Source organism: Eleginops maclovinus, chromosome 1 (genome assembly GCF_036324505.1).
Source record: "Eleginops maclovinus isolate JMC-PN-2008 ecotype Puerto Natales chromosome 1, JC_Emac_rtc_rv5, whole genome shotgun sequence".
Classification (NCBI taxonomy): Eukaryota; Metazoa; Chordata; class Actinopteri; order Perciformes; family Eleginopidae; genus Eleginops; species Eleginops maclovinus.
This window is the reverse complement of record NC_086349.1, coordinates 5,575,030-5,596,359: the sequence shown is the minus strand read 5'-3', so window position 1 is coordinate 5,596,359 and position 21,330 is coordinate 5,575,030. Positions and strand designations below refer to the sequence as shown.

The following is a 21,330-nucleotide window of genomic DNA, read 5'->3' as shown; positions in this document are numbered from 1 at the left end:
CACGGTGGACTTGAATGGTGGAAATTGGAGTTAGCATCCTGTAACAGACAGCCATTGTATTGAAATTGATTTTCATTAACCTTCACCACAGTTCTTCCCCAGCCTCAAACAGGTGTTTAAGTTCCTAACCCTAATCATTGCGTGTCCACCTTTATTTGCCTCAACTATGTACTTCTTTGGCTATACTGCAGGCATCATGCGTTGTATCCCAGCTGGTCAATAGAGGGCACTAGGGCGCCGCCCCTCCCTTCCTCCCAGGTGGAAAGGTTTTTTTCAAATTAATTTTGTAAATGTAACTTATTATCCTCAGAATGTTGGTGTTTAAATGTACAATATAGTTTAAAAGCACCCCAACAAGTGCAGCAGCCAACCAATCGCTGACCATTTCTACCTGAAAACAAAAAACCAGCGTCCTCAGATCTGATGGCCAAAGGGTGACAAATGTAACACCCAAGGCAGTTTGAGCTTGGGAATACTTTGACGTAACAGTATTTTCCCGGTCACCATCTTCTACAGCTCCACCTAATATATTTTCCACCAGCTACCACTGGGTATGGCTGATAAGAACATTAGATAAAATAGGATATACTTTATTGATCCCAAATTGGGATTCTTTTTCTTTTCAGTTTGTTAAAAAAAGTAGTTCACATAATAATGAATTAAAAAAAGAGTAGAAAATAAACAATTAGACAATACAAACATCTCAAAAATGGAAGTTAAAACAGAACCAAAAGAGTGAAAATGTAATAGTTGACCATGAGTATAAACACTTGTAAACTATATGACAAATAAAACACTATTGAAGGCCATATTAAATTAGATATAAATGTAATATGTAAAGTGTCAAGTTAAAAGTCCCGTTAACAAAAGAGGAACAATGAACATTGAATTCTCTGCCAGCCAGAGGTTTTGAACTACAAGTGCTTGTATTCAATACCAAGACATATCTTTACAAGTAGTGTTCCTACTACTTAATCAGCACCAAGAACCCTGGCCTATCAATCGTGGTAAAAAGAAACCAGCTTTAAAGGTGATTACTATGTCAATCTTTTGGTGACACTGCTCCCTCTGTGGACTTTGTTGCTATATAATAACGTCACTCACTAAGTGGCTGTTTTATATTATTGATTGTACATTGTTTTAGGTGGTTTTTTTTTGTTTGCCTTTCCCTCCTTTACCCGTCAAACACCCAGCCTCATTAGTTCTTCCCTGTTCCGGAGTTTTCCCAGCCAATCAGCTCCCTACCTCCTCTCCTGCCTAATCACCTCATTCCTCTCACCTGAGCTTCTCAGCTATTTCTCCACCTGCACTTCATTGCCTCATTAGATGAGTTTGTATTTAAGTGTTGAGGACTTTGTTTCCTTGCCTGAACTTCGTGAAGTTCCTTTTGCCTGTATTCTCCTGTGCTTGGGTCACAGACTCTACTCTTATTGAGACTTGACACATGCATCATTTTTTCACCCAAATCCCATGAGTACTTGGCAGAAACTAATGCTGCAGTACAACTAATAGACTACAATAAATATCCTGAAACATGCATTGTCAATAAAAGAAATCTTAATGGGACTGCAAAGGAAGCAGCATATTTCGCATTTTAGGTTAAATATCTTTAATGGCTTACTGTCACACAGTGTGGTAGATCAAAGTCGATAGGTTCCAACTTAGTGAGGCTGACTGTGGTAGGTTGGCTCTGAACAAGTGAAAGAGGTTGTGCCTCTTAAGTGTTACAGCGTGGTAGGTCGAGGAGAGCTGAGAGCAGCAGAAAAGGACCACACAGACTCCCATAGCACTGATGCTCGCAATGCTATGACAAGGTGTTGATTCATAAGTCAAAAACTTTTTCATTAGTTCCATTTTACATCTGCTCTCACCTAAAGAAACGTGCAATGGTAGATCAACACCTTCCGCTGTGGCTCTCTCAGTTGTTAAACTGTCTACCCACCAGTTTCTTTTGAATAGTTAATCAGGCATTCATTGTATAGAATGAGATAGGTCAAACAAATAGCATACCATTTTTTTTAGATGAAGTCTAATTTTCACCATGCCCATATGCATTATTTACTTGGATGCATAGTGCCTTACCCTGAATTACAAATACTACTTATCCAATGCTTTAGTTTATAATACTCGAAAACTAATATCATCAGCTTCCGTTTCACTGTGTGTTAAGTGTTACTTTGCAAAAGTGTGCTAACACAAAACGATGAACACAGGAAGCATTATAGTAGCTAAACATCAGCATGTTAGCCTTGCCATTGTGAACATATTAGTATGCTTAAGTTAGCATTTAACCTAAGGACAGCCTCAAGCATGGACAACTAATGGAAATGTTTGGGCATGTTGGGCAACCATATAAAAGTAACTTACAGTATTACCACCACAATCATACTGTTTACTTTAAAAGTTAAAATGTTGTTTTGGGAAAAATGGGCAAACCACCTTTTTCTGCCATTTAGGTCTACGAACAAGTGCTACAACAGTTGCCTAGTAGAGGTTAAATGCTTCATACAACGTACCATGGTGGGCCAAATACCCTTTCAAGGGACATGTACTGGATGTTTAAATGACATACTGTATCATTTGCATTTGGCTGCAGTATGTAGTGCTTTGATGCTAACTGGTTTGGGTTCCAGTTGAAGAAGTAACTTACCTTAATGTCAGTTCCAAACCCTAATGGCAGTGAGGTTTCTGAAAGTAGAACTTTATACTTTAGTGGCGCCTGCCTTGTGGTATCTCGACACAACACTGGATTTAATAAATAACACTGCTTGGTGAGCAGTGTGGTGGTTGCTAAAAGCAGACCACACAGAGGATGAACCAGCTGATGAATTACAGGTACTTGCTGTGACAGCCTGCGGATTCTGGAGTCAGGCGGTCTCAGGCTATGCCACCCTTAGTGTGCATCTGTGTGCAGTGGCCCTGTGTGATATTTTTGGTTGTGTGAGTCACCCTCAACACTACAGCAAAACCGGATGCCCTGGCTTGGTGGTTAATTACATAAATAGTCCGGTTTCAACAACACTGTGCACGATAATGGATACAGGCATTGGTACCTTCTTATTGTAGAAAATGATAAAGGGCAGTATGCATCTCCTTAAATGTATGAATCATTAATCTGGTCATCTTTTGAATGTAAAATATCTTTATTCAACCTTCTCAAAATGTGTTTCAATAACAGAAATTGTCATCAAGGTGAATTGGAATACTATTCACAATTAGGAATTAGACATTATCGTGTTTTTAATCAAAATCAGCAGGTCATCATACTTCATGAAAAGTAACAAGCCTTTTTCCGACTCCTTCCATTATCAAGCAACTTTTATAAATAGACTTTTATACATTTTTGGGGTGTTGACATTTTCAACAATCAGTCATCCATTAGTGAGTCAGAAATTGAATTTGAGATGTTACATCTGATGTGACAGAACAATAATCATCATACCAAAATACGTAGAAAGTAAACCATAACAGAAAGGAAAGATTCTGTAATCAACACATAAAACGAATATCTCATCAGAAGAATTTGACAATATATCATTCTTTTGTAATACAAAACCAAAACAGAATATCTATTTTTTTCCATGTTCACACGTGATCGTTGATGGTATTTTGGCAACATTTCCTTTCAGGAGTTAACAGAAAGTCAACTATTATCATAACATAAGTCACTGGACAGTATTCATCTCTCTCTCTCGCCCCCCCCCCCCCCCCCCCCCCACCCCCCACCACCCGCCGGCCTAGACCAGCCCCAACAATTCCTTAATACATGATATTGCATGATAAATACCATACTGAAAATTATTGATATATGAATGACATTTACATAGTCAACAAACTCTTTGTTTGCTGCTCGAGATTCAAAATGAGTTCTCATCAACTCAGTGTCCTTTTTATTAGCTTTTCATTGTTTTTCATATATGATTCTGTAATTTGCGATTGAGGTGAATTCAGCTTTGCAGTCCAATCAAACTGAAAAAAACTGAAAATCAATGTTTTTAACTCTACATATGAAAATGTTTCTACGATCAAGTTCAATAACAAGGGAGAACACGATATTCTTAATGTATTCGTCTAAACAGTTTGACACGAAACTGAATTGACCTCAAATCTGCTTGACAACCATCTATCTTCAGAGCTCAGTCTGAGTTTGTAGTCTTTAGTAGAAAATAACTACAGTTTCACTACTTGTTTTGCTGGTTCTGCACCACTTCTGAATTAAATCAAGAGTTCTTAGAGGCACCTGGAGTAGTACAAATATGTGCTCATCAGGGTTAAGGTATTGTCAGTTCCTTGTTAAGGTATTTTCAGTTCATCATCAAGTCCTCAGGAACAGAGTACCCGGAAAGGAGACCAGACCAACGATCACACAGGCAATCATGCTTGGAAGCCTGATGCGATCGCTCAGTCCTCAGGGCATTTTTCTTTGATATTTCCATTTACTTCGATTTCTCTAGGACTGGGGCCCATGAAATAATTCCCAAATAAGAGAGGCACGCTATAGTAGATGTCTAAAATCACAATATATACTATGACAGACATTACCGCCATGTATGCCATTAGATAATAAAACAAGTGCACAGATTTTTCAAATGGTCATGTACATTTCAAAACATATTTCTTGCAATACCAAATGGATGAAGTCTGTAAATACCATTTCAGATGTTTCACTAATGCTTGTGAAAGAAACTTTGTGAATGAGGACCCACCACTCCTACTCTAAGATGATTGGTAGATGCTGTCCATGCAGTCTGTGCGGCCTGCATGGACAGCATCATTAGAATCAACATAAGGGCTGTTACCGTGTCTTAAAAGTCCAGCTTGGAAACCCAGAGTAGTACATAATGTATCAAACTGAAACTCAACTAACAAGGGAGGCTGTGGAGTAACGTTTCGTTTGGCCAATGACCATATCACAAAAGCATCGACAAACAAATGCTAAACTTGTTTGTTTGTTATTCCCATAATGAGCCTTTAATGCAGTACTGCGTTCACAGCTTCCTGAGAGTTAGCAAGCTGTACCATTCTGATAAACAAACTCCATATCTAGCTATCTGCTCATTATAGTTATATATTGTAGGGATGCACTAATAACTAATACAGTCCAAATCTGTCTGGAAATTAGATTTGACCTTAAACCAACCCAATACATATTTTACAAAAAGAAAACCCATAAGGTTTTTTGTACAAGTATGACTCCCATATTTGTTTATTTTCATAGGTGACAGGCACTGGCTTTTGTTGTTATAAAAGGGCTGAGTAAAATGTCACAGAGCGTAGTAAAAGAGCGCAAACTCCATGTTGCAAGGAGGCCGGGACTAATGATTGGGTCAAGGCTTTCACCAAGACAACCAAATATGAACATTGAATGTCTTTAACTAAATTACTTAAGAAACGTGACGGACATAAATAAGGTGAGTTAGATAAGTAGGCTCCGTAACTTGTGTTCTGTATCAAACCTTAATTATTTTAACCCTAACTATAATCCCTAACCCCTAGATAAACATACATAACGTCTTTTTACCTAAACCTAACCAAGCTGTGACATGCTGATGTCCTGCTATCGGTAAGCTGAATTTGGGAAAACTATTTTAGCGTAAGGGTTAGAGGGGTAGAAACAAAAAACCTATGTGATAGTATGGGTTGGAGGACTTGTTGGTATTACATGTAAAGTCAAGTCTTTCAGATGAACAGCCAATTGTTTCATATAAATATTGATTCCATCAGATTTTTGAAGATGAATACTTTTTAATAGTGCATCCCTAACAATTGTAACATGAATAACAGTTAAATATAATGCAGTCAAATTCCTCATTGGATTGTAATTCCATTGTGAGGTCGCCCGTTAAAAATAAACTGCTGCAGATCACCTTTGTGTGATTGAATTGTTCATTGAAATGGATTCAATTACCTCTCAGGTATGATTGTGTGCCCCCCGTTATTCACGTCGTATGTTTTGATCACGACCACTGATACCGGTGCTACATCATGGTACGTTGTTATTGTTTGAGAAAAAATAGTCTTGGTACTATCGGTGGGACGTCACAATGCTACATAAATAATATATTGTTTGAATATCTTTGACTTTATTTTCTGTTATTGTGTCAGCACTGTAACACATGTTGGCTATTTTATAGGTTCTGTAATTATTGGACTCAACGGGCCTCATGCAAGAAAGAGTTGAACAGTTTGAACCGATTCATCTGAAATAAAAAATGCAATCGTAAATTCTATGTCAGACACAAACAGATACTCTGCGTTCTGCACAGGGAGAAAAACACTCTGAATTTGTTCAAGAAATAGGTTCAGCTTGCCAACTTGCTGAGAATGCCATACACCTATTTTTACTTTAATTTATAGAAGTACACAGATTCAATCTGTAAATTCAGTGAATTCATTATATCATTTTAAAAGTTTGCTTTGTTTGACGATTTAACGGGAAAACCACGTTTGCATTGACCTGATCTTAGATTTTTTAAGAAACTAAATCCATGTCAAACCGTTCTCTCTTCATTTATATGAAGTATATTATAGTTCTTCTGACCTGATCAATGAATATATATATTTAGCTACTCATTTCTGAAAGCAGTTGTCGCAACTCTGCTTCGCTTGGGTTTTTGTTGAATCTGACTTGGAACATATGTACATATGACTATAAACTGCTCCTGCATGAGACCCAATTTATTTTTTGTTTGGCTACCTTGAGGCTACTTTATTGGGGAGTGTGAGCTGTGCCTTCGGAGGACTTTGTCTATTGGTATTTTCTAAAATCCTGGCTACGGCCCTGCACATAATGACATAAAATGTATATAACATAGTTGCAAGATATAATGGTAGTCCACCAAGCCATAGTATAGTCTACAGACTTATGGTACAAAGGCAAACCTTTTATGTGGTGTACGGATTTCTTTCTTTACTTATATGAGATTTTTATCCCAATAATGATTCCTTTGACTATTCTATGCAGCGTTGCTTATTCAAAGAGGCAAATAAGTGACATCACCTTAAGACAATGCAGCACTTGGGGCTTCCCTCTGAGAGAAGGCCGACTCTTTACAGCCATATTCACACAGTCTTAAGACATCTGTAGAGTAAACTGATCACTGTATGCTGGAACCATAAACTGGAGTAAACTGCACTCTGGTGAAAGGGTATTACAAAGGCGAGAAAAAAACGGGACTTCTAAGCCGAACTAGGACCGCTGCAAATCAGTTCAGCAATGACACTTTCTATATATACTGTAAGGTGCAATACTACAATAACAGGCTTTTTTAAAGGCCATGTTGATGCAGGGGAAACGTTTTCCTTCCTGTCAAAAAAATTGTAATGTACAATCACTCTGATTCAGTCCCTTCCTTTTCTGCTAACTATCCATTTAAGATATCTTTGTTATTCCATCCTTTTAAACCCACCAAACCATAGGTGGGGTTTTCTTATAATCGCAATGGATGTCCAGGTACTCCAATGCTCTTCTGGCACAAGGAACACTAAAACCAAGGGTAGAAATACTCAAATGCATTAGAGTCAGATGAGGTTTTGTTGTCGGCTGTTTTCTTCAGCTGTAATGCTATTTACATTGATACCTATGTACAGTAGAGAATCTCCCAGAGATGTTACGTTCTGTAAAGCTGCAATGGGGTACTCCTTTTAAATTCCTCACTCTTGAAAAGTCCTTAGATGAAGAGCCATACAAGTCAATGTTAAAGTGCTCGAATACTAAGTAATGGACTGCTGCTGTATTGCGAGTCTGGAACACACAAACTCAAAGTCTTTAACGAGCAACATTTGAAATAAATCATTGTTAAATCACGACAATATGGTTCTTCATCTTAAGGGTTGAATTGTTCACACAGATCAAAATACTGTCACTCTTTTTTCATCATAAAAGTTATTCATTGAGAAAGTCGAGAGTTGAATGCACTGTACAACGTTGTTTGATTTAAATTTTGTGAAAATATAGTTTATCCTATTGTGTTTTAGTTGTATTTTTTTTTTTATCTTGCAGAATCCTGTACTCTTGGTCTCTGCATTAAGATTGGGTGATATCCTGATCATTGGGGATAAGAGAAGAAAAGGGGAGAAGAAAAGAGAGGGAAAGAAACGAATACTAAAGAGTAGAGAAGAGGAATGAAGTTGTCCAGAGCCGTTGTTGCCCTCAGTGAAGGCGTTGTACTCCATACCTCGGCTCTCTTCTGTCCCGCACTTCAATCTGAAGAAAACAAGACAAAGGATCCCATCATTTTGATTAAGAGAGTCAGAGCCCAAACAAATTCAACTCTAAAGGGGCCCTATTATGCATTTTAGGTTTTCCCCTTTTCTGTAGTGTGATGTGTGTTTTTTGTGCATGCAAATGGTCTGCAAAGGCTACAATCCCAAATTTCCTTCCGGAGGGAGTTTCTCTCGCAGATTTTCTCCACCCCCAATGGACTCCTTTGTCACATAACACTCACGCTTCTATTTCCTAGTGCTCCAACATATAGTACTTGATAGGTTAAAAGCTTGCGCCACAACTGTTTTTGCTGAGCAAAGCGCTGTGACAAATACCCATGTGGCTATTACTAACAAGTCAACCAGACAAAAAATCAAGGGAAAATGTATTTGTGTTTTCTATTCTTAAACTGTACTACACAAGGGTTGTCCTGTAATGAGACATTGAGGAAAGCCCTGTTTTGGAAACACGTTTCTGACTGAGTAGGCATATCAAGTGTGTGTTAATGGATAGCTTGTTGCTGCCAACAACAAAATGACATCGATCGCTAGAAGTTATGTAAACTCTGCCTTTTTTTTTTAATCTTCTCCGAAAACCTATTCAGATGAGCGCTGAGCCAGACCAAAGCTAGCTCAAATCACGTTGTATCTGAAAGGGGCTTTATAGATGGTAAGGCTACTGTTCCAGTATTTTTATGCAGGCTACAGAAAAGTTGACATATACTGTACATTAACATCATGTACATGTAACTTTGTACATGCAAGTTTTAAAAAGGCAAGGAATAAGTCACATCACAATAATAGTGTTGAAAACACTATTAAATGTGCAATGATGTTATAGTTAGGACGTGATGACAACAGCTCAACGATGCTGGTTGTCATAGTAACACAACAGTCTTTCCTGCTCAAGCTTTCAAGGTGCACATAAGTCAGAAAGAGCAGGAACAAGAACAAATTAAAAGCAAAATGTCCTCTGTGGTGTTTTTGTCCCCAAAACAAAAATGTAGCTCAAAAGCTAAGGAGGCTCTACAAAGGCATATTGCTCAAGCATGAAAAATGTGTTCAGCAAAAGTTAACTTACCCTTGACACAGCAAAATCTGAAAGGACAAAAGAGAACAAATGTTTTTGGCATACACACAGTGAGGCAAAAGCAGAAAAAGTGCTTATGTGTCTAAAACATGAATCTGCTTATGAAAGAGTAAGGTCACCACTAAAACCTTTTTCTTTCACCTGTCCAGCTTCAATCCATATTTTTCATCCATTTCACATGTTCATCATGACTGGTTGATTGTACAGTACATTTTGTTTTAAATCCACTCATTTGTTACAATAATTGACCTTATTCAGCTTTCACGGACTGTCCACAAGTTTTCACATGGTTTTGTCGATATAGAGACGCCAACGGAACATTCACTTCTATCTTAGGAATGTGAGCGAAACATAAGATGCTTTGAATGTGTAAAATACTGAGACTGTCAATGAGGTTAATCAGATAAAAACAGAAAAGACACGCCCACGCTCTGGAATATCTCCAGTTACCATGGAAACCATCATGGAGATAGACCGTTGAGAACCGAGACATCTTATGTCACTTTTCTCCATCTCTCACTCCCCCTCGCCTTTACTCTATCCGTCTGTATATCTCTCAGTCTACTTTGTCTTCTGTCAAAGATCTCTTTTACCCTCTTTGCTGTTGCTCGTTGGGTTTATTGAGTCAAATCAAACACATAATCCTTATGTAAGAAGTACTTTTATTGTTTGCCATTGTATCTGTTACTCTTGCCCCTCCATTCCTTTCCTCCTCCTCCTCCTCCTCCTCCTCCTCCTCCTCCTCCTCCTCCTCCTCTTCTTCTTTCACACAGCTGAAACAATGCAATTCGTGGACCCTGATGCAACATCAGGCAAACTGTCAGAAACCCTCTGGAGGACGTTCTCTTGCTCTTGAATACAGCATCGAAAGCAATTTGGTTGGAGTTACTGAGGTCAGGTTGGAGTGCAGTCATTTCAACTGGTGTTCCTGTTAATGGGCTCACAGTTAAGACCTAAAAATAAAATGATAATTGACCGGGCATTGGGTTTTATTTCCAGTTATCTTTTGTTCCTTTTGTTATTTAATATTCAGGTTCATGCAGCACATTTATCACTCCCACCTCGACAAACACGGCAGCTTGGTCTGAACCCTATTGCTCCATGTACCAATATAGCGTCAGTTTTGCATTTTAATTGCTGCATCAAGTGGCCTATTGTAATTATAAATGTATTAAAGTAGGAAGACATTGCATTTCACTCATATATTTTGGGTTTTTGGAAACGTGTGCAAAAAGAAATAAAGAAAATGATGGGTATTGACCTACATCTTGAACCAAACCTGTACATCCTTGGGATAATACCTGAGGATCTGACAGACAGAGAGTGTAGCTTATTGAGAGTCCTACTCCTGATAGCAAGGAAAATGATCACAATCTCGTGGTTGAAACCACAAGCCCCCAACATAACGCAATGGAGAGACAGAGTAAAAAAGGTCTTTATTATGGAAAAAACTACAGCAAGACTTCAAGTGAAACTAGAAATATTTGAGAGAAGGTGGAAACAATAACACAAGTGATATCTGAGCTCTAAACACCTCCTCTGATTTGATTTTTTTATTTAGTTTTCTTGTATTTATTTTATTTTCATATTATTTTTGGTTGGGTATTGTTTTCTTTTATATTTCATTTTTTAACTAGCGCCTGTTTTGGATTTGTAAGCATACTTGTCTGTATAGACTACTCAGGGAAAGGTCAGAGAATTTAAATTAATGTTGGTATTTATGTATAATTTGCCAAGACTTGGATGGAAGGGGTATTGTATGTATTTGTATGTGAGCAATAACATGTAGAGTTGAGTGGACTCTCTACTGAGGCGGTAGTGTTTTGTTATTTACATCTCCTTGTATGTTATATATTTGTGGAATAAATAAAAAGTAGGAAAACATTGGATGTATTATATAGAACAGCAAAGTCAGCAAAGGGTTGATGTCAGGGTGGATAGATGTCTTTCACTTCAACTTATGTATGCATTTTCAATAATTTATTGAGCCAGGTAATGGGGTTTTGCAGGACTAACACTTAAATTAGATTATGGTAGCAAATCATTCAATGTTATCACAAATGTCATTCACTTTTGATTGATCAGATTTCATCTTTCTTTTCTTTCAATTTCACCGTAATCAACAACTGCAAAAAGCAACATTCAGGCTATTTCATCCAATATCCTGAGTAGTCCAATATTGTATTGTAGTGCACATTTGAAGAAGTGTGCATGAGGCTCTAGCAACTAAGGTCAGAAATCAAAAACTTACAAATATAAAAAGAGTATTATTAGGTAGGTAATTGATGGTGCTCAGCACTTGGTTTGGGTCAGAGATAATTATTTTGTCAACTTCATTGAGTTTTTTTGTAGAAAATAGAACTTAATCAAAAATACAAACTTATGTAAACATTCAAGGGTGCGGGGAAATTCAAGTTGCGTCTGATGTTACTTTGCTAACCATATCATTGACAGTTATTATCATCTCAGTCTATACTTTTATCCTTAGCATTCAAGAAAAAGTCATCTCAAAACCCTTGCAATTACCATTTTTTGAAGATGCTGTCAGGGAACATGGAAAACAATCGGCAGTTGTGTTTGCATCCTGTCATGCCATCCCAACAAAAATGTTTAAATGTCATGTCAATGTATTCTCCAGAAGATCTGTTGGGGTGACTCTTACGTATTCTGTGAACAAAACAACTAACTGATCTTATTTCAGGTAACACTTGCTGGCTGTAACAATGACCCTCCCGCTTTTAAATGCACCTTCTGTGCAGCAACATTGACAAAAATGCACTTAAGGGTACACAAAATGTGTCCAGAACCGAAATATGCGGCCTTTTCTTTTAAATCATATCAAACTTTATACAAATATCTACAATATGACATAAACGGACAACTATGTTTTTTGTAGCAAGTATCCAACACATTTCTAACCTGCAATGCAAGAACAATGCTGCCCACATTTTCATGTCTTCTACCTGGATCGTTAATTTTTCTTAACTAACCTTTGTTGTCTGTCTGCAAATCATCAAGATAGAAATCTGTCTGCCGGTTGCCAAGGACAAAGGCCAAGAAGGAGAGGATGAGGGCGTCCAGGATGCCCATGATGGCCAGCATATAGGCCCAGCGTACAGAGCAATCGCCCAGTGAGTATTTTCCCGCATGCTCCCCGCACATGTCCCGGATCACCTCGGAGTCCCATCCATCGGGGAAGATCATGCAACCCAGCACCAGGCACACTCCTGCAGTGGATCACAGAAGAGGAGAGAAGTAAGGTTTTGGGGTTGGATATGTAGACTATAAGAGATGCTTTAGAGATTTCAAACACCAGAGAAGATAGGAAGTCCAGGTGCTAAAAGGGAATAGGTAAATGGTTGCTGGATTTTTAATAAACAGCTTTAAAATGTTGCTTTCATTGAGCATTCTGATGCCATTACATTCCAGAGGTTTTAAGTATTCATCTTCAACATGCAGAGCTTATGTTAGCTGACATCAGTAGTGTGCACACATTTGGGTGTGCGTTATTCAAAGTGCAGCAGATTTCTGTCCAGTTTTTCCTCATGGCTTTACCCTAATGGGTCTGGACAGAACTGAATGAAAGCCAACAGCTTTCTGTCAGGCGTATATAGGGGTTAACAGAGACACAGTAGAGAAATGGAATACATGTACGCACTGTAAAGATTCTCCCCCTGTAGACATTGAATATGTGTCAGAACAACACACACAAACCTGAATTTACTCACACCCACAAACAAAGGTGAGTGCGCATATAGCCACGGATACATACAGTACAAAGCCTCTCTAGGGAAATACTTACATGCAATTTCGACATTACAACAAAAATGGTAATCTATACTTTATACTTCTGCTCATTCATCAAAATGAGCATCACCGGGGAGCTGATAGGGCAATTTTTTCTTGCTCAACAAACACTGTTTAAACAGCATTCAGCCTTTGCCTGAAGGGCTTTAAGTAAAGCACATGACTCAACTGGGAGATGGGGAACATACATGGCAGACGTCACGCTGAATCACCATTCCAGACCAGACATGTCTTTTCCACGGGCAACATCACTTGTGATACACATAAAAAAGTAAGACATATTTGGCGGAATTGGTATCAATCTTCAGTCCAATAAACGTTCAAAGGATTTAACATCCTGATCTACATTGGTGTGCAATTGTGAATGTATAAGGGGCCATGTTTGTCTGTTAATGTTGGGCAGCATACAGACATAGTCGCTGCTTTGTGGATCGAGGTGTACAGTAACACAGAGAGATCGCTTGCTAGAATATGTTCAGTGGATTTCAGTACATTCTGCTAATCTCCATACGAAACATTTGAAGCTGAATCTTTCTTGTGGCACCCAAGCCTAAAAGCTCAACACAAGTTTGGACACACGGCCGATACATTCTGTGTTACATGAAAAAAAAAAGTCCAAAACATAATGCTAAATTACATAGAAATAGGTGATATCACGAACAATGGTCATAGGAAAAGGCCCAATTGTTGACATGCGATTCCAAATTACTCACATATTCATCTTGTTTGGTACACACATGGGATTAGTCATCACAAACATGTTCTACATTGGCTTTTACTAAGAAGTCTAAGAAGAAGTCAGCCATTTCGAAAAATGTTGGTTATGGTTAGGATTAGAAAACTTGGATTGCTTGGTAAAGTCAGTCTCATTACCCATTGGCAATTGGTCTGATTTTTCCCTGGCAACAATGGACAGTATTTCTTGGGTTTCTTGATTTCTAAGAAGCGTACATCAGAGTGCCAGTGATTATTTAGAGTCCGATTAGCAGAAAATATACTTTATTAATCCCTTACAGGGAAATGTCTTTCCCCACTCTGTAGTGTTTCCACACAATTTACACACAGGGAGGATACACATGCACAAGCACAACCACATACATGCAGGAGAGGTGGCAGAGCAGGGAGGCTGCCAGGTACCCGGCGCCAGCGAGCAGTTTCAGGGTTTGGTGTCTTGCTCAAGGGCACCTCGGCAGTGGCTCAGGAGGAGAACTGACTAAGCCACTGCCACCACTAGCAACTTGAGTTGAGAGACTTATGGTCTATATGTTGATTCAATCATTAAAAACAAACAGGCGTCCTGGCATTATTTGGGAATATTTTCACATTTTTCCTTAAAGCTGTAATTTGTAAACTTTCCAAATGTCATGGTATTGTGAACCCCTCTATAAACCATTTTGCGTTCTAAATGAGGCATGTTGCAATTAAAGGTACTTGTAAAATATTTAGTATACATGTTATTGAATTCTCTTCCAAGATTTGGAAACAGCAACTTCCTCCCTAGTGGATGAAGGAACATAGCACTGACATAGAAGACATAGGGTAAAACGGTAGATGGGGTTTTAAATTCCCCAAAATAAGTTTAGTTACGTTGTTGTGTTCAAAATAAACCTGTGTGAAAAATGTGTACATTTCAGAAATGCCCTTAATCAAGATGTTATCAGAAGAAAGCATGAAGGTTGACTGCCTCATCCATAATTAATATAAAAGACACATTTTTAACCAAAAATCCAAGAGTGTTAGGACAAAATGAACGAGAGGAAACAAAGATTGTAAGCTCCATGCCAAGTGGGTCAGTGAACCCTGGCGGCAGCAACACCTCTAAAGTGCTCCCTCAGCAATACACACACTCAAATCCATTCACACACAAGGATTCGATCCCATGTCCAATAAAAGCTGTCTATATCAGCGAGGAGGCCGTCCATTAGATAGATGGAGGACACCAGGCCAAGGTAGACACAGTAGCAGAGGGAACGGCAGACCTCAGGCAGCTTTATTACATTATGGACTCGACATGGTGATCCCTCGTTGGAGTCATGTTCACACCTTTACACCCCCGCCGCTCTGTGTTGAACTTCAGACTGCTTGCACAAGAGGTTACAGTTTAGTTAGAAATCCCTTTTTACCCTTTAGAAAATAGGAAAAGTCATCCTTTAAGTCAAAAACTTTAAAGGCCCTTTTATTTTCCATCATCATGGCGATAGGGAATAAATAATACTGGATAGGATTTTTATAAAGAGGCAACAAAACTTCACCTTAAGGCTACATTATCCTTTACATGTAGTTAAGAAAGTCTGACAAGATGGTTGTGTAATAAATCTATAAATAACTTCGGGGCACTATAAATACATTTGCTCAAAGTCATTTTACTTGGTTGGATCACGAAATGTGTCATGGCAACGTATTTCTAAATGTCTTCATTAGTTTGATACCCTCTGATGTCTTGTTTCTAACAGCTTATGGGCTGTGAATGCTGCGATAAAAATAAATGACAAGAAGGGATGAGCTGCGAAGAGAAAAATGACATAATGTTGTGGAGCAGCAGTTAGCCATCCTGCTTCCTTTCTCCAGTTTATTCATCAGCTCTCAGTGTCTATTTGCTTCCTCCCATCCAGCTTTGCTGTTCAGTCCCCTTCCCTTGCCTTCTTTGAAGTTACCCCCCAAGTCCAGATGAGGTGTCTTGAGAGAGAGAAGGGAAGAAGAAAAAGGGGGAAAAAACTTCCAAGAGCTTTTCTTTGTTGTAGGAAGGTGGGGGTTATTTAAACCCCTCTCGAATACATTGAATACGGGCAAATGGAGGAGAGGGTGCACTGAGATCATGTCATTACTGTCTTAATATCCTGCAGAGAAGCACCTTAATGTAACATTAACACCTGGTGATATATATATATAGAGAGCAATATATCTCTCTACATATATATATATTTTTAATTCCTTCCTGCCCAAAATGCAATATTTGATGGAAACTCTGGAAATGTTGTAAATGAAAATGTTGTTGATCTGTGCCCGATCCATCTAGAAGCCATTGATGGTAACTTTTTCGTCAGATATATCGTGCTGCAGTCATGTTTGCGAAATGCCTTAAAACTTAAAATTAAACTACACACCAGTTATTCCGTTTGTCTCCTAGCTAACGCTGCTAGGTAGTTGTTTGCATTAGCAATTGATCTGACATTGCCCATGATGAGAGGGTCATGTCGAAGTTAGTTTATAAGCCACAAAGGCCTTGTATGATCCACGGCAAAGAAGATCGGTGTTATTAAAAATAAATAAAAAACACATCACAAGCAAAAATGTGGTTAAAAATATAGTTCAAATGTCCCTTAAGTGGCACAGTGTTTTGCTTGTTTGAATTGAGGTGCTTTTCATGTCTTGCACTTTTAACTCTCTAAATAACCCTGACCAAACTGAGAATGATCTGTAAGGTTTAATAGTTGGATGAGACTAATCTAACCCTAACCCTAAACTTAAAATACAAACCATAGAAATAATCACAATAATTCAACTGAAAAACATGTATTTGTAAAATGTACAACGAAGAAGCATATCACTTAATTCTTCCATGTTTCAACACAAATTCCATGTGATTTGTAAATGCAAAAATGTGTCCAAAAAATGTCACCCAATTCGAACCTCTCTGACTTCATTGTCCCAGTAGAGTTTAAAGCGGGAGACCTATGTTAAGCAATTTCCGAGATCTCCACAATGAATTTGTTGAGTACGATTTTGGGAATACTGACCAAACCGATGACCAGAGCAACTGATAACACCCAAGTATTTTCCACCGAATGAAATTATACCATTAAGTAAGATATATAGCGTGCTAAAATGTGACTTTAAATGCTCTGATGTAATAATTAACTCTGCTAAAGAGGTAATGGTAATGAAAAACTACTGACCCAATGTTCAGGAAACTTTATGGAAGAGTGTATGGACAAAGGACGAGCCAATGAGAAAATGGAGGATCCAAATCACAGATTATCATACATTCCTAATTAAGGAAATAAAAGGGCATTGAAGAGCAAAGACTTTGGAGTTTTAAATATACGTTTTAACTGGTGGAAAATAATGATGTTTTCTCTACCACCTAAACTGTACAAAACGAGTTAATAACATTTATGATAGAGAAAAATGATTGGCTAATGATCGACTGAAGAATCAGGATTCCGCAGCCACATTTTCAAAAGCCCACTCTCAATAACTTAGAATGAATTTAACGTCAGATGGGGAAACATTAATCTAAAACCCATAAAACATGTTACCTGCAGCTCATTACTCAGTTAATGATTTTATCATATCTCATTTATGTTAATATCTTGTATAAAGGTCATAAAAGAAGCTAATAACTTGATGATTTCCCTCGACGATTACTTCCATTGCTCTTCGATTCTCTCATTACTTACTGTATTATCGTCATTATACTTTTTCTCATTACCTTCTCTCATTACACCTGCTATCATTTTGTCAGAGGAGCATTCCCATTTCCAAACGGTCTCTGCCTGAAACAAGACTCCTCATATTGGAGAGGTGGTGACTAATCTGATATCCTCCTTTATCTGTTGCCATGAGTTCACCACCCACCATTTTTCTTGTGATGGATTGCTGGTGGGTGAAACACACGGCCTCCAGTGGGAATCACTAATGTTACAGTGTAATACATCAGAGACATCACTTTCAGACACGACAAGCACATTTTCCTGTCACTCGTTTCTTTTCTTAAAATGCATGTAATGTTTAGATACAACTAAATATCCTGCACACCTTCTCCTTTAAACATTATTCTCTTTTCAGATAAAATAGGGAATCAAGTGGCTCCAAACCCCCCCAAAAAAATCACTACTCTGGGTTTTTTGTCATACTCTCCCCCTGTATTTCATGCCAGTGTGAGAGTGATGCAGTGATGATGTATAAGCCGAACCAAAAGTTAGCGTTGCAAGGTCCCCCTCGACCAAAAGCAACACTATATTTCCAATGGATTTTTTTAATATTCCAGAAAATAAGACCTGTGGCAAACACTCATTAATGTAGGGTGACCAAACGTCCTCTTTTTACGTCCTGCCCGGAGCGTCCGGGGGGGTTTTATAAAGTCATGAAAACATCCGGTTTTCACTGTTGTTTTAAGCGTGTACTTAAATTGACTGGCGCTTTGCACAGAATTCTACCGTACTTTGTTGCGTGACGTAATTCCCGAGAGGCTGCCTTGTGGGCGGCTCTGCCACGCACGCACAGAGGGAGCAGAGCAGACAGCGGAGCAGCGTTGCACACACAATGCCGAAGCGAATGTGCAGCTTCACAGATGAACTGCAAAAAAAAAAAAAAAAAAACGAAATCACGCTAGCATGGTCTTGGAGCGCTAGCCCATAGAACAAGTGGTGTCCCTATGTTCCGAAGGTAAACGAAGCTGTCCAATGGACATACCCCCCCGTTTGGCAGACCATTTGTTGTCGATTTACATGCACAACAAACTATATGACACACTACAGGAAAGGGAAAACCCTCAAAACATAATCGCTTCAACTAGTTAATTAAAAGAAAACTTTCAAGGGAATTCTAGTCAAAACATGCTAAACTGAAACCGCTGAATAAACATTGTGCAATACATGCATGAGTGAAAATATGTGATCATGATGAACCCTGAGCATCATCATTATCTTTAAGAGAATCAAGCTTTTTTTAAAGTGCAAAAAGCCTGAAAGAGATGGCACAATATACCCTTTTGAAATGAAGGTTAATGTGTAATTCAGACACACAATAATGAGCAGATGATGTATAGAGCAATTTCCATTTTTCCATACGTTAGGGCTTTCTCTTTCCTACTGTTCTCTGTCACACACACACACACACACACACACACACACACACACACACACACACACACACACACACACACACACACACACACACACACACACACACACACACACACACACACACACACACTGAGTGACAATGCTGAGAAGGGTCAGGAAAATCCATTATTCAGCTGTTGGGGTATTTTTGGTAACACCCTGTGACTTTGGAATTATTTATTAAGCGCTTGATAATTAAAACATGTATGTTTGGTTGGGAAAAGCCGGCCAGACATCTCAGGGAGAAAGAGAGAGAAAGACAGGGATATCCCGCGGGGAACCACTTCTCTCTGTGTCTCTCTGTAGTTCTATATTTAACTCGACCACTGCAGCATCTATTTAGAGCTTCCACTGGAAACACATGCACGTGGGCGAATTAATCTATACATACGTGCACTGGCACTACCGCCAATGTGAAGCTATACACATGGAAAAACAACAAAAAAAACATGCGGAATTACAATAGCAAGAAAAAATAAATAAAAGCAAAGCAACACTGGCTCCAGAGAAGACAGAGTACACATTCTTATTAATAATTCAGGTCTCACACTATCATAAACACATTTACCGGCTGTCTCACATGCTCACGTGAACAGACGCATGTTTGGTCACGCAAACAAATGTGTAAATACACACACAGACACACACATAGGAGCGTATCGTCAGCAAGCAAACACACACTCATTCACGCGCTGATTCTCATTCTCTTTCACACACTCTCATTTTCAATTGCTCTGCCGCTTCCCTGTTGAGTGGGAGGGTAACATACAAAACACAGACAAAAGGAAAACATTGCTAATTTGTCAATCAATTTGTACAATTGTTTTTGATTATTCATTTTAATATTTGTGAAGATTACAACACTTTGTTTTCGTGATGGCTAAACCGTCCAAAGCAAAGAAAAGAAAAGGGCCTGCATGTATTAACTCCCTTACAATGCAAACCGTAACCATGTACAGGCAGTTTTACTCACAAAGCACTACACGAGTTGAGGGAGTGTCAGAAATTAGAATGATGCACATTGAAACACTAGTATGCGATTCTCGGGGACAGAGATGCTCTGGGGGCATCTAATTTGGCTGTGTAAGCTAATAATGTGACATATGGACATGAATAATAATGTAAGTGTGCTCTGAATATGATGGGGGCATTTTTTCACCTGCTTCCTTTGGCTTTGGTAATTTGTCAACAAATTCCCTAAACGAAAAAAGCATTCCCAGTAACAGTTCATTATAAAATATACTTACTTAAGGGAAGAGAACATTCTATTAGGGCATTTTAATGCATGTTTGTTAAATGTCTGAAATAACTAATAATAGTCACCTTATTTATCACGTGTTTAGTTTTCAGTAATTCATCAACTAGAAGCAATTATTTAGTGGCACCGTTTAAAAAAAAAAAAGCCAACATGGAGGAATTTCTTACATTCCTGCTAATGGTTTTTATTTATTTATTATTGTATGGTAATCATTTTAGATTTTCTACAATTAAAGGAAAGTGATTCTCCACTGTTGGCAATTATCTGTATGTAAAAAAACAATGCTACTTTTGCTGTTTCTTCATTAACACTCCACTGGGGCTCTCTGTGTTCTGCTTGCTAACCCTTTGTCTGTCTTGCAGGATCCAGGTCGTTAGCTTAACTAGCTAGACCCAGGTGGTTAGCATATACATCTAACTTCCTTCCCACAAAATTTACTCGGACACAGCTGTAGTTTGGACTCATTTGCTGATAATTTTCACACACCCCAATATGCTCAGATGACTGAATTACTGACTTCCACGTTTGATGACATATTTTTGATGACACATTTTTGTAGGCCGACCCAGAAGTTAGCAATTTCAAGGGCTCCCTCTACAAAAAGCAATATGATTTCCCCGTTGGATTTCAGTATACGCGGATGTAGATTTATGATACTTAACATGTTTGTTCAGCAGGATAATTTCCATATATTAACACCACTTTGTGATTTAAAGATTTGAAACATACCTACAATCCAAAGAAATAAAAAGCTATCACAGGGCAGCGGAACACCACCGCTAAGCTAACGGCAGACTTCTGTTGGTATGATGACGTTTGGTAAGTTATTTAAAACACAGACATATTTTATGTGTTGGCTTTGTAAATACGAATCTACTGGCTTGCATGTTAGCCCAACTTTATAACCCCAAACCTAACCAATTGGATATTTTACATTCATGCTCTCTTTTCTACCACGGTATTTCCTTTTACACTCACATACACACTTGCACACACACTCAGACCGAGCAGTGGCTGACAGGTTTTTTCTCCCAGGACGGCTCTTCCCCTGTGCCACGGCCCATGTCCTGCTTAGTTCTGTTTAATATTGCAACAGACAGGAAAAGACGTGAAAGAATGAAAGA

At 38.5% G+C, this 21,330-nt stretch overlaps 1 protein-coding gene across 1 annotated transcript in view; it reads right to left on the bottom strand.

The window, feature by feature from the left end:
• Window positions 1-3,749: 3,749 nt before the first annotated feature.
• LOC134867308 (LHFPL tetraspan subfamily member 4 protein-like) overlaps window positions 3,750-21,330 on the bottom strand; it is a 32,588-nt gene continuing 15,007 nt past the window's right edge. The window contains exons 2-4 of the mRNA XM_063887776.1: window positions 12,286-12,522; window positions 9,287-9,303; window positions 3,750-8,206 (exon numbers count right to left, since the gene is read on the bottom strand). Coding sequence (XP_063743846.1) covers window positions 8,153-8,206; window positions 9,287-9,303; window positions 12,286-12,522 — 308 coding nt within the window. The 3' untranslated portion in view covers window positions 3,750-8,152. The remainder of the gene's footprint in view (window positions 8,207-9,286; window positions 9,304-12,285; window positions 12,523-21,330) is intronic.